The following is a 12,753-nucleotide window of genomic DNA, read 5'->3' as shown; positions in this document are numbered from 1 at the left end:
GTCGCAAGCTCCATCATTTCTTTTTAATTTACGATTTATGAAGCAGAGGCCGGCCAAAGTGTGAAACACAGCAACCTTTTAAAGTGATAGTATTCATTAAACAGAACGGAGCCCATGCCCACGAGTGTGTTGCTGATGATGAGCTGAATAGTATTATGGAAAGTGGTATTATTGTATCCCCAATTTTTGGAGGGTTACGCATTTATATCACCAACACGTTTAATATAAAAGGATAGCGTGTTGACCATGCACGCGTACAAGTGCTCGGGCTGAAAAATAAACAACAAAAAATGAGCAATGAAAAGAAACGGAATGGAATGTGATTAGACGAGATGGGGCGGGGTAGGGCACATTGGACGCGGATTAAAGGGTGAGGAAAAGGTAGCAATTCTGGTGGTTTTTCCCAAAGATAAATATGCAGATTAAATGACACAATGGAGATAGGTCTATATCCACTTGGGGATTGTTTGGTAAACGCTGACAATGTTTTTTTCTCGACAACACACATACACACATACACATAAACTTTAAAGTTTTTTAAACTTGATTCGGAGCGCGTCAACATTGGTGAAAAAGGAGTTTACCTACAATGTGCGTCTGGTTGAACAAGTTTGGTGGCACTACGGGTTACAAGTAATATATTTAAAATAATACCAACTGATTTCCAAAATAACAAAAAAATATGAAAAATGAAAAATAAAGCAAAAAAATTGAAAAATGTGGTTCTCCTTTCAAGAATTTAAACGAGCTTTGCTGCGAATATTATCTCACCCGTGCGCGCGCTCATATAAAAAAAATGCGTATTAATTTCATGACAAACCTCGTGCCCACTCTTGCAACGTAATCTCATTAATTTTTTTGGGGAGGGGGCTGGGCGATGCGAAGGGTTCGATAATATATGACACCAAATAAGAATAACACGAGTTGTATATTTTTGTGTAAATGACTGGAAAACAGGTGTACAGCAGCAAATTGCAATTGTTCCAAATCTAATGAAGCAGATCTGTGGTATTTATTGTATGTGTCTGGTGTTCATTCTTTATATTAATTTGTGTGGAGTTTTTTCTTCCCATCAGCTCTCTTTTCCTCCCTAATTTCAAACTTAAAAAATATGGCTAACTTGAAAATGCGCGAACAAAATAAATAAAGATAAACAATGTGCAGAAACATTCTTTCCAAGCACTGTAAGCCACGATATGCATGGTATATTGTGGCAAACTTTATTCATTTCTTGAACATGTGGCCAAATGTTTATATTTAAATATTCAATGCCAAAACAAGGCCAGATCTAGTCATGTTATACTAATATTATCATATACCTAACATGATATAAGCATATTCGAAGAAGAAAGAGCGGAAAATATTCAAGCACCTGACAAAAGCCATCAAAAGAAGGATGTGCTGTAGCTTCCAAGCGTTTATCTCACGCGCTTTCCTGCCAACTCCACACCATACGCACATAGTAATATTATTATGTGACATACGTCGACCGAAAATAGATTATTCACCCATGTGTTTATCCAAAATTCTGGATTACTTGTTATTTTTATAATTAAAGGCATATAAAAATTAGAACATAGAAAACGTGAGCGCTGCAAACATCATCAACATGGGCAAATGATACAGACTGCCTGATGACCCACTCGTGTGTACTATATAGGGGGTGATGCTTAGCTCGGTAGCCCTTTCACCATTTTCGCTAGCCGAGTTGCTGTCGGAATCTTTGTCGTCAGCAAGGCTGACAGACTCTAGCAAAGGTGCCTCGCTGTCTGCCAAGGCCTGTTGTGCAATGCGCGAGCAAGCGGCTGAGTAGTTTTGGATAACCGAATTGAGTTCCAGATCAAAGTCATACTGGACCATCCAAACCATGGCGCCGACAAGTCCATTGGTGATAATGTGGTTGGCCTTTATGGTTAGCGAGTCCATATCGTCGTAGCCAATATAAGTTTGCGAAACGTTGTGTAGTAGCCATGGCGTTTCTGTGGTTTTGTCCCAGAACCGTTGCCAGCCCTGATTTGCCTCTGATGGGGCAATCAGTGCGCCATTTTGAGGGTCGCGGAGGTCTGACCATGTCCACGCGCCCGCAATTTTATTGACAGGACCGCTAGGAGGTGCGGCGCCTGAGTTAACCATAAACTGCGATTTCCCCGCCGAACCTACTCCAACGATTGCTGTTCTGCCGTAATAAGCCAAACCAGCGACTAACTTCTTGGGGTCCCAACCTGCGTCTAACCACGCAGAAATCGAAGATGTAAAGGAAAGCCCCGGATACCCTGGCACGTCATAAAACGGCGAGTTTGGCGCACTGATCTCAGAAAAGCTCCCAAAATAGTCGTACGACATCAGCAGGCCGTAGTCGACAATGTCAGAAAATGGCTTGGAATCCACTTTTGGGACGTTCGGCCCAAACTGGCCCTTGGACGAAAACAGAGTGGTTGTCAGCACCTTTTTGCCCTTGCCGAATGTCGAATCAAGCGCGGCACGAGCACTCCGAAGGGCCAAATACAAACCTTGCACCTGATTGGTGTTTTCAGGAAACTCATAGTCGTAGTCGATGCCGTCCAAGTTGTGCTGCCGGATGTTGTCGATTACGGATAAAGTTAGGCGCGCGCTGGCCGCTTCGTCACCCAGAGCACTGGCTAAGCCTGCCGAACCAACATCGCTGCCACCGATGGATGCGATAACCTTGACGCCGTTCTTGTGAGCCGAACCAACAATGTATTGGAGATTGTTATTTGCTACAGTCACATTTCCAGAACTACTGACCTGAAAAAACGCCAAAACGAGATGTGTCAGCGAGCTCCAAGGGATCTTGCTCGAATCCAACATAGACTCGTAAGTGTAGCCAAATACCACCGCGTCATTGAGAACGCCACTATTAACGACCGCCTGGGGCACGTCTTTCAAACTAAGATTTTCCAAGTTTGCTAGTGTGCTGTGGAGCGCCGTTGCAGCCCAGACACAGACAAAGGTTGACACGGCTCTAACAAAATGCATAATGGCTGTTGAATTTCGATTTGGTCCTAAAAGACACCGAAAATAAGGTGAAAAGAGTGAGCAGACAGGTGGTGTATATTCCCAATTAACAGGTGAAATGGCGCAATGCAAAAAATAGTTGTTATTCAAAGATGATGAATGCACTAACAAAACAAGGAATATGATATGCTGGTCGAAATTGGACAAAGGAAGGAGCTGTCAACCTTTTATATTGAAATAGTTATTAGTGGACATTCATTATATTTCCTAGTGCCACTCTTATGCCACTCTCGTGTTATTTTCCCGAGAATATCAAGCAACTTTTTTCGATAAGCTGGTACGAGTATCTGTTGTGCTACCAATGATGGAGCACAAAAGAGAAGTGCCGAGTAGAACAAATGACAATGGCGGCTCAAGTGAGAAGCAGTTCGACAATGGCAAATTTACGGCCTATTTTTCTGATGGGTTATCAAACACAATTGCCACTGGAAACGTTTGCAAATGCAAATACAAATTCAAAGGGTAAAGGGTAATTTTGATGGCGTGATGTCTCGAAATAAAACAAAGGCTATATTGCAACTTCTAAAATATTGATACGGGCATATCCGCTCTCACTATTCGCTCGATGTTTGCCAGTGAGCAGCAGGTTTCCGAATTGTTTGTTTTATCCATGTATTGATTGGTCATTTTTTGTTTAAATAGGTTTTATAATGCCATGTATAAATAGTGCATTGTCAATTTGCATGGCGCTTGCACAATGGCGGAGGGAATATGCAGGCATCCCTGTTTCATATTCCACACACTATAAGAAAAGAATGAAGCTACAAATATACTATAAACCGACATCCTTCCCCCAGTGTTTAGAACTAGTGGCAATAGACCACTATGGTTGACGATATTAATCAGTTCGCTGCTTCTTTTGAAGAGAAGAAGCTGGGGCAGACGGATTCTTGTGGACACGCTTGGGCTTGGGCTTTGGCTTGAGCAAAGTCTCGGGTGTCGCTGTAGACTCGGGTTCAGCCAACTTTGATGGTGGATTTTTGCGTGAAAAACGGGGTTTTGAAAATCCCCCACTTAAAAATATAGAATTTCGCTATAAATATCTGGAAATTCCAACATCCATATCTTCAATAGTGCAGTTTGTCGTTTGCGAGCAAATGTGGAAAGAGGAGAAAGCGGCATTGTGCCCAGCTGTGAATGTGGGAATCAAATACAATTTCCTCTCTTATTTACAGTGCGACATTACATTGTATTGAAACTACAATTGCAAACGACAGTTGCAAGTATTAAAAAAAGCATCGCACTGTCTGACGCCCACACTGGCCACAAACTCGCTCACTGGACGTTGGCAATCAAGAAGCTGGGCTCGCCAGGCACTGCATTGTCTGCCGCCTTGGCCTGCGCCTCCGAGAGGTCGTTATCTTGAGCCAGATCAATGATGGTGACCTCATCGTACTTCAGGTTGCTCTTCAGGTAGGGCTTGAGCTCGCCGAGGACGTCGATCTCCTTGAAGTTCAGCGCACGATCGAAAGCAGAGGGTCCAATGAGGGACACGCGCTTTTTGATATCCTGGGCAAAGGACATGGCCTTCTTGTTCTGCTTAGCAATGCCTCTCTGGTTCATGGTGATCACAATCTGCTTGTCGTCAAACTTGGCAGTCGCCATGTCAAAGTGCTCCTTGAGAACTGAAATGACGCTCTCCTGCCATGCGGGGAATTCGCTGGCCACAAAGACGTCCAGGGACTTGGGGGCCTTGGGGTTGAATTCATCGGCAGGCGCGCTCTTACCGCCCTTCTTCTTGATGCGCTTCTCGATAGTGACCTCGGCAACGCGTACTGAGCTGATCATCGAGCGAATGTAGTCGCCAGCTGCGATCAGCGCGTGGTCGGCTGTGGCTGGGAGATCAGTGGGCCAACGCGCGTTCATGATCGAGTCCGTGTTGCCCATGATCGTTTTCCACACATGCTCGGACCAGTGGGGGGTAATCGGGCAGAGCTGGATAACTTGACGGGTAATCCACTTGCGAACCAGGGTCGGGTGCATTCCGGTGGCAGAGCAAACTCGCGGTACCCATCACGTGAGATCTGGAAGTCATAAAGGCCGTTCTTAAGGGCGTCGCGGTACATTGTAGCCTCGTAGGCAGCGCCGGTTGCCAATGTGAACTTGTCAATCTCGGCATTAAACACGCGGTCAATCGTGGTGAAGGGCGCAGTCGCAGGGCACAGGAAGATATCGTTGAAGCGGATAGGCTCGTTCGGAGTCTGCTCCGACAGCTCGAGCGCCTTGTAGGCATCGGTGACCCACTCCATGAGCGTGTACATGCGCAGAATGGCCGAGTTAGCAGTGGTCTCTTCAAAGTTGGCGTCCTCAATGCTGTCTCCGGCATCTGCAAGAGTCAAACGCGTGGCGTCGGCGCCGTAGCGTTCGCACGCCTCGCGCAGGCTGAGCGTGTTGCCAGTGGACTTTGACATCTTCAAGCCATTGAGCAAAAGGTGCCCGTTAATGCGGACGCTGCGGGGCCACTCGGTCTCAGGGAACAGCGCGGTGTGGATGTACAAGAAGAACGTAAGATGGTTCTGGATGAGATCCTTCGCAGAGCTGCGGATATCGAGTGGGTACCAATAGAGGAAGGAGCGACGCAGGACGCTGAGCTCAGTGGCCTTGCTGTGACCCTCAGGAAGATCCTTGCCAAGCAGAACATAGTCCCAGGCGGGGCTGTCCATGTCTTGCGGGGTAATTCCCAGGGGGCCGGCCTTGCTGCCGTCCAGCGAGCGATGCAGCAGGTGAGCAATAGTGTAGTAGGACATGTAAATGGTCGAGTCCGAGAGCGACTCGATCAAGCACGTGGGATCCCAAGGCACCTTGGAGCCCAGGCCATACGTGCGAACGCATGCCCACTGCTTGAGCCAGTTGAGGGAGATCTCGAACTGGTGGCGGGTCTCCTCGCCGTGGGTTTCCATCATGGCAAAGCACTTCTCGGTCAGCGCCTTCCACGACTCCTCTCCATAGTCAATGTACCACTGGTCGCACAGCGCCACGACGCACTCGTCTGCCGAGCGGGACATGACAAGCTTCTCAGGCTCGGCATAGGCAAAGGCATCGCCGCTTGCAATCAGCTGCTCGCGCACCTTGGGCTTAGCGTCAATGACCGACAGACCCTTGAACTTGCCAACAGACATGATGCCGTTGTAGAAGCCCTCCTTATAGGCAGCCTCCTTGGCATCCTCAAGCTGCTTGCGGTCCTTCTGCGAGTTGATCTTCATCTGCTCGCACAAAGCAGGGGCATCATCTCGCCGTATGTCGGCGTGGTGATTACGGGGACGAGCTCGAAACCAGAAACCCACTCAGGCTTGATGCCATAGTAGTCTGCCTTCTTCTTCAGGTCGCGCAAGGCGGCAAAGTCGTCGGGAGAGTCCGAGGGCACCGATGTGACGACGCCCGTGCCCTTGGTTGCAAGGACGTTATCCATGGGGAGCACGTACACACCATTCGTGTAGCAGCTAAGCGGCGCGTTGAGCTTGGACCCAATAATCTGCTTGCCGGTGATGGTTCCGAGCTTGACAACCTGGCCGTTGGACGGAGACAGACCCTGGAAGGCCATTTACGGGCGGCGCGCTCGGTGATCACGTACACTTCGCTGGCATCAGCGGACTCAAAAAATCCGTACTCGAGGTTGACACCGACAAAGCAGTTGGTTTGCCCGTACATAGTCTCGGGGCGCAGAGTGGCCGCCACAAGCGAGATCTTCTTGCCCGCGAGCGCGGGTATGGCGGCAACAACCTGGCTGCCCTCCTCGCTCCACTCGAGCATGGTGAGCTTAACGCCGGTATACTCCTGAGGGCCAACTCCTTCGCCTGACTGACGGTCGTGGTCCATGCAGGGCTGGCCGTCCTTGGCGCTCCAGATGGTGTAGCGCTTGCCAAACTTGATCTTACCCATCTCATAGAGGCGCTCAAACTGCCACTTGGCGAATGAGTCGTAGTAAGGGTTATAGTCCGTGGTCAGGAACGCACGGCGCCAGTCGATCTTGCAGCCCAGAGAGTTAAGGTCGTTGATGGCGATCGGGGGGTAGTGCTCAAGCCAGTGCTCGGCATCGACAAACTTTGCAATCTCCTCGTTCGACAGGCCCTGGGAGCGCATGATTTGGAATTGATACTGAACGTTTCCAAACTTGGCGGCAACCTTGGTCTTTTTGGCGCGGAAATTCTGGCCGGAACTTGGGGCGTCGCCAACAGACAATTCGCTAACCTCCTCACTGAGATTATCCTCGGTAGTCTGCTCCTCGGGGAGTTCAAAGTTGGGGCCAAACATCTCGAGCTCGCGCGTGATCTTGTCGGCGGCAGCCTTGATAGGCATCCCGGTTACATGGAAGCCAAAGGGGAACAGGGCGCGCTTTCCCTTGAGGCGCTCCCAGCCGGTGGCAAACTCGATCTTGGACACCGAGAAGCCGTGGCCCAGATGCAAGGCACCGTTCATGTATGGGTACGGGATGGTGCCCATCCACTTGGGGTATACCTCATGGAGCTTCTCAGGGGCAACGCTATCGTCCTCAGGCATGTCCATCTCAAAGGCGCCGCTTTCCTGCCAGTCCTTCTGCCATTTCTTCTCGATATCCATAAGGGCATCGCGCTTGGCAGTCTATAGCCAGTCCAAAAAACAAGGCCATCACGGTACGTGCGTGTGAATATGTATGTTTGCGTGTGGTTAGTAAATATGCAGAGGTTCTGCTGTAAAATATTTGACCTGCTTGGCATGGTTTGCTGCACAATAGAGTACCGCTACTGACCTTCTTGACCTCGACAGTGGCCGCCGAATCGGTTGGCTTGTTAAACTCGGCCATCGTTTTTGAAAGTGTAAATTTAAATGAGCAGCTAAATTGAAGTAACAGTAACTAAAATTGAGCAGTAAAAATCACAAGTATAGGGTAATTGAATAAATAAAGCGCGTAGCAACGAAGAGAAAAGAGGAGTCATCGCACTGCTCAAGGTGGTTTGCGCTGAGCAGTTAGTTGCTGAGCGCCCTGCAAATGCACAAAGTTCAACTTTCGCTTTTTTTTACAAAGGTCAATTAATTAGCGCAGGATTAAAATTAATCAAAAAAAGAGGACCGTGGTTTGTCAAATTACACGCGATGTCACTTATATGCTGCACGCGACATTTGTACCTGTGCTCGCCTTTAGATTGGTTACTATCACCTGAGCCGATCTAGTGCCGCGATAACCTGATGAAGCAGTCGGCATTCTGCCAGTAGGTACGCTTTTATGGCTGATGGGGATATCAAAGACAGCTGGTTCGCCTTTTCAGCCATCGTGTGCATGGCATTTTGCAGCCTGCCGATGCACATATCCAAGGCAAACCGACGCAGGCCGGGGACCAGCAGCAACGTGTCGTCATCGTCAATAAGAAGCTCACCGTCAATGATGAAGTAGGGAAAGTCAAGAGTAACAGTGCCGACTGCGCTTGCGCATGCGTCTGAAGTGTCGCTGATCGCAGCCAGACACAGTGCAACTATAGCTTCCCGCGAGATATAGCAGCTGCTACCCTGCCCGTCAGGGCTACCGTCCGTGGTCGCAGGGTCTGCAAACATGACGCGTGGCAACAGCCCGAGCTCACTCATCCACATTTGCTTGATGGACATAAGTTGGGCGCTCCCAGAAGGCTCTATCAGGTACGGCCAGGCATCGTGCTCATTGTTTTCTGGAATAAAACCGTACTCGTAAAGCCATTCAGTGTTGGGTTTTTCACCGTAAGTGAAATGGAGCTCGGTCAAGTGCTCGCCATTAATGACCACGCCAGGGCCAGTGGGGGTCCCAGGAGCGTACACCGACACCGACCCGTCCTGGTTCGCCGACCAAAATGCCGACGGGCGATCGCTGTGGTTGAACATGTCTAGTGCAGGCAATAGCGCTTGGTCGCAGCCTGCGTGTGCATCTGCATACCCATCACCAGATTCCCTAAAGCTCCTAAGGAGATTGCGCGCGACAAAACAACAAAGTTGGCCCACTTGAACTCCTCAAATCCCACCGGTGCATCAATTTTCTGGGCATGTTTCCAGCTAGCCAGAGGATCGGTAAAACATGCGAACTGCTGGCGCAAATGTCGCTGTTTCGACTCAGAAGCAGCTCTGAGCGGTGTTCCGTCCAAAGTGCACAACTCTTCATGATTGAAGTAAAGCGCACCGCTGCCAGACGTCGGAAGCGTGTCCAGGTACCACTTCCAACAAGATTTGTCACCCAGGGCCTTTTGCGTAAAGATAAACAGTGCTATCAGAGTTGATTCACTGATTTTAGTGCCGTTTCTTTCCATGCTTGCACAGCAAGCGCCGACAATTTCGGAATTTGCCGCTACGGCGGATGTAATTATCAGCGACCTTGGGATGCGCACCAGCGGGGCAATAACCACGTCGGAATTGTCAAAGTTGTCGGCAGGCTCTTGTTTTCGGACAAACACACCCCTCTCTCCTCCTGGTGGCGCCAGAATATGAATCCTGTCCGAAACAATGCCGCCTGCACGCTCAAGCGATTCCAGAAGACAAGTAAGAGCGGCGCTTTCCATTGCTGACCCAGAATAAAAATATAGACCTAAAGTTACGCGATAGCAATGACGAAAGGTGATGAGTTTTATTTTGCACTGCTCTTGATTGTACGTGTGGGGAAAACAAGTTGTGGGTGGAGTTACGGTTTACATCACCATGCCCTTCTATTATAACTCCCGACCACGCTGCCCCTAGAATATTTTGTTATAGGAGTTTGCAACCAGGTCTGCATAGCAGCTATGGTGGCTGCAATCTTTGAGGATGGGAAGCGCAATTGCATCCCTTGCAGATCATGTGTGCAGCCCCACAAAGCCAGTCTGCAATGTGATGGTCAAATACGTCTACACGTGCAGCCCGGAAAATTGGCGCAATCTATTTTTTGTATTTAAAATACCAGCTTCCTTCACTAGTCTTTGCAACCTCGCTCGATAAATCCATCCAGCTTGCCCTTACTCTTCGAATTCACACATTTACTGCGCGCACACAATGATGGAGGCCAACCCTAGAGGAATACCAAAGGCACCCTTTGTCGACAATGTTGACGAGTACCTGAAGACGGATTCGGTCGAAGCAACGTTGCGCAAGTTCACCGAGGCCACCAGCAAGTACAGGTTTATGGAAAACAGCAAGCTGCAGCAGCGTGGCAGCCTTGAGCAAAAGATTCCCGAGATCGAGAAGACCCTGGCCATGGTTGAGTACCTCGCAAGCCAGAGTGAGTCCGACAAACCTGTGAAGACCATGTTTGAGGTCAATGACACCCTGTATGCGCACGCCACTATCCCGCCGACCAACACTGTAAACCTGTGGTTGGGCGCAAATGTCATGCTCGAATACACGATGAACGAGGCACAGGAGCTGCTTACGAGCAAGCTGGGCATTGCAAAAAAAAACCTGAAGGAAACGACCGAAGATCTTGAGTTTTTGCGCGACCAGATCACCACAATGGAAGTCAACACCGCCCGCGTGTTTAACTGGGACGTGAAGCAGCGCCGCTCAGAGCAAGCCGCCACTGCTTGATCAGACAAAATGGACCGCCAAATGCCAATCGACCGATGATGTTTTGGACTTTGCATTCAAACTAAAGCTTTAATATCAAACAATTTCAGCGATAAAACCTATTTGCTATGATCACATGTAGAGCCGCCTTGTGTGTATAGAGGCGCACTGCGTTACCATTGCGGTGTGTGCCCGGGGTTTGTCGCAATAGGCATGCGTGTCCAAATGATAACCGGCAGCTTACGGACGCTGAACTGCGCAAAGATGCTTTCAAGCGTCGACCTCTTGGGAAGAGCAATGTTTCCTGAAAAATAAAACAATAGGGCCCGCGGGGCAGTTGGATAGTACTGATAGAACACGTCCTCGAGTGGGTAGTCGTCACTCAGGGACTCGTCAAATAGAACCGTGTTTGATGCGTCGCGAAACTCCACATTGGGCATCGCGCTAGTCATTGCCGATATGCCATCGAGCATTTTAAGCAAAACACGAAAATTAAGAAAACTTTTGTTAGAAAAAACGCTGCAAAACGACAAAACAAAACAAAAGGCGAGTCGAGTGTGTACACATTATTTTTGACCCGCAAGGCATGTTGACAAAATATGTTGGATGTAGGTGAGGTGTCAGCGAGACACAGACCGAACAACAAATATAAAAAATAATGTGTTTGTGTATGTGTGCGTATGTGTGTCATTGTATTTTGTAGTTGTTGGTGCCCACCATCGTTTAAAGAGGCATGCTTATTCCGGCCTGATGGCAGACACCGTCTCCTCAATTAAAAAATGTTCCGGCAGCAACGCAATTAAAACGGGGTTTGTCGGGTAAGAAAATCAAATGTACAAGTGGGCGATCGATGCTTCTGAAAATGATTTTGCTCTTAAAGTGGTTAATTTAATTTTCACATACCTTTGTTTGAATGCTGGGCCGTCTTGGCCATTGTTCTGTTGCTCGGCATTGAGTCTGTTGATATTGGAAGACCGCTCAAAAACACGGAATTGAGGTGGTGCTGGCATCGTGCCGGCTGAAGGAGGCAGGGCGTGTGGGCCATAGTCGACATGAGTTATGTCAAGCTCGTCTGTTTCCAAATTGCCCGTATCGTTAAACTCTGGCTCGATCTGACTTCCGCTATCCAGGATTTTTGGTGCTGATGGCTGCATGCCGCTTTGAACGGATTGTGCTTCCGGCATTGCGGCGGCAGACTTGGGAGGTGTCTGCCTGCCAACTGCCCCAACATTTCCTTGGCCCGCCAGATATTGGTTGGACGGCTTATAGCGTGGGGGTTCACGCGCATTTAAAATTGACATGTTTTCCTGGCGTCTAAACCACACATCATGCGCGCCGCCACCGGCGAGTGTAGCGACAGACCCTGGGGGGTGCAGCATGCCTGGCCTGTGCAAATCCCCAATATTCTCACAGGGCCTGTATGCACAGGCCTGCAGAGTGCTTCGCACTGCAGAAAGTTGCGGCTGCGCAATTGCCAGATTATCGAGGCAAAGCGTGCTGTAGAGTGCAGCGTCCGAATGAGCACTATCGCTGCTACCATCATATAACAGCGCATTTCCAGAGCTGGTTGTATAACACTTGACTGCCGCCAGGCGACGGCGAGAGATCCGGGCTCTGCGCAGACGCTGCTGACAGGTGCTGCAGATGTTCGCGCGGACCAAGTTTCTCTCAATAGGCGGTGTCGGGAATTTGAACCTGGGTCGAAGCTCGTTTAGAATGTCCAAATCCTCGGCACTTAGGTGGCGGTAGCGAAAACTAAACAATTGCTCACCTTTTGCCTTTTTGGGAGAAACATGGTTAACTTGGCGCTCTTCGCAGTGGCAACCGCCTTGCTGAAACTGAGACCGATTTGTTCGGGGACATGTCAGACATGAGCCGCAGACGCGACACCAATTTTTGCGATGTGTCAACATAAGCGTAAAATAGTATAAATGTTTGATTGTCAATGTCAAGTAGTATGCCAAAAAAGTTGGACAAGTATTTACTTTAAAATGAAAGTACAATGGAAAGGTGCGCTAGAATATATATATAAGAAAAACATTTAAAGCTGGTTGCTGGCATTGTTAGATATTTGCAACATGATATTCAGAGCAGTATGCAAAGTTGTATTTGGCCATATATGAGACATCCTTCAAGCCAAAATCATTAATCATATATTGGTCTTGTAATACAAACTGGTAATTTAACGCGCGGGCGTATAATATAAGCTCTTTTGACATTGTAGCAAAAGGTCCCGAGCATTTAAAG

At 48.6% G+C, this 12,753-nt stretch overlaps 5 protein-coding genes across 5 annotated transcripts; 1 reads left to right on the top strand and 4 right to left on the bottom strand.

Annotated features, from left to right (window-relative positions):
- Positions 1 to 1,557: 1,557 nt before the first annotated feature.
- Positions 1,558 to 3,115, bottom strand: BX661DRAFT_180363 (glycosyl hydrolases family 18-domain-containing protein). Its single transcript, XM_051535452.1, has one exon. It carries the CDS (start codon positions 2,995 to 2,997, stop codon positions 1,570 to 1,572), a length of 1,428 nt encoding a protein of 475 aa, XP_051392787.1. The 5' UTR covers positions 2,998 to 3,115; the 3' UTR covers positions 1,558 to 1,569.
- Positions 3,116 to 4,030: 915 nt separating this feature from the next.
- Positions 4,031 to 7,945, bottom strand: BX661DRAFT_180361 (uncharacterized protein). The gene is given in 6 exon segments (XM_051535451.1): positions 4,031 to 5,036; positions 5,054 to 6,239; positions 6,293 to 6,493; positions 6,565 to 7,479; positions 7,492 to 7,614; positions 7,763 to 7,945. The coding sequence occupies 6 exon segments, from the start codon at positions 7,814 to 7,816 to the stop codon at positions 4,312 to 4,314; spliced, it is 3,204 nt and encodes a 1,067-aa protein (XP_051392786.1). The 5' UTR covers positions 7,817 to 7,945; the 3' UTR covers positions 4,031 to 4,311.
- Positions 7,946 to 8,040: 95 nt separating this feature from the next.
- On the bottom strand, positions 8,041 to 9,628 carry BX661DRAFT_180360 (uncharacterized protein). Its single transcript, XM_051535450.1, has 2 exons — positions 8,959 to 9,628; positions 8,041 to 8,938 (listed from the first exon to the last, which is right to left on the bottom strand). Exons 1-2 carry the CDS (start codon positions 9,528 to 9,530, stop codon positions 8,167 to 8,169), a joined length of 1,344 nt encoding a protein of 447 aa, XP_051392785.1. The 5' UTR covers positions 9,531 to 9,628; the 3' UTR covers positions 8,041 to 8,166.
- A 274-nt stretch (positions 9,629 to 9,902) lies between these two features.
- On the top strand, positions 9,903 to 10,634 carry BX661DRAFT_180359 (Prefoldin subunit-domain-containing protein). Its single transcript, XM_051535449.1, has one exon. It carries the CDS (start codon positions 9,997 to 9,999, stop codon positions 10,525 to 10,527), a length of 531 nt encoding a protein of 176 aa, XP_051392784.1. The 5' UTR covers positions 9,903 to 9,996; the 3' UTR covers positions 10,528 to 10,634.
- Positions 10,635 to 10,958: 324 nt separating this feature from the next.
- Positions 10,959 to 12,475, bottom strand: BX661DRAFT_90780 (uncharacterized protein). The gene has a single exon (XM_051539583.1). It carries the CDS (start codon positions 12,417 to 12,419, stop codon positions 11,334 to 11,336), a length of 1,086 nt encoding a protein of 361 aa, XP_051392783.1. The 5' UTR covers positions 12,420 to 12,475; the 3' UTR covers positions 10,959 to 11,333.
- Between the last annotated feature and the right edge of the window lie 278 nt (positions 12,476 to 12,753).

Source organism: Kickxella alabastrina (genome assembly GCF_025024165.1).
Source record: "Kickxella alabastrina strain RSA 675 chromosome Unknown BX661scaffold_7, whole genome shotgun sequence".
Classification (NCBI taxonomy): domain Eukaryota; kingdom Fungi; phylum Kickxellomycota; class Kickxellomycetes; order Kickxellales; family Kickxellaceae; genus Kickxella; species Kickxella alabastrina.
The sequence above is the reverse complement of the archived record's forward strand: the minus strand, read 5'-3'. Positions and strand labels throughout refer to the sequence as shown.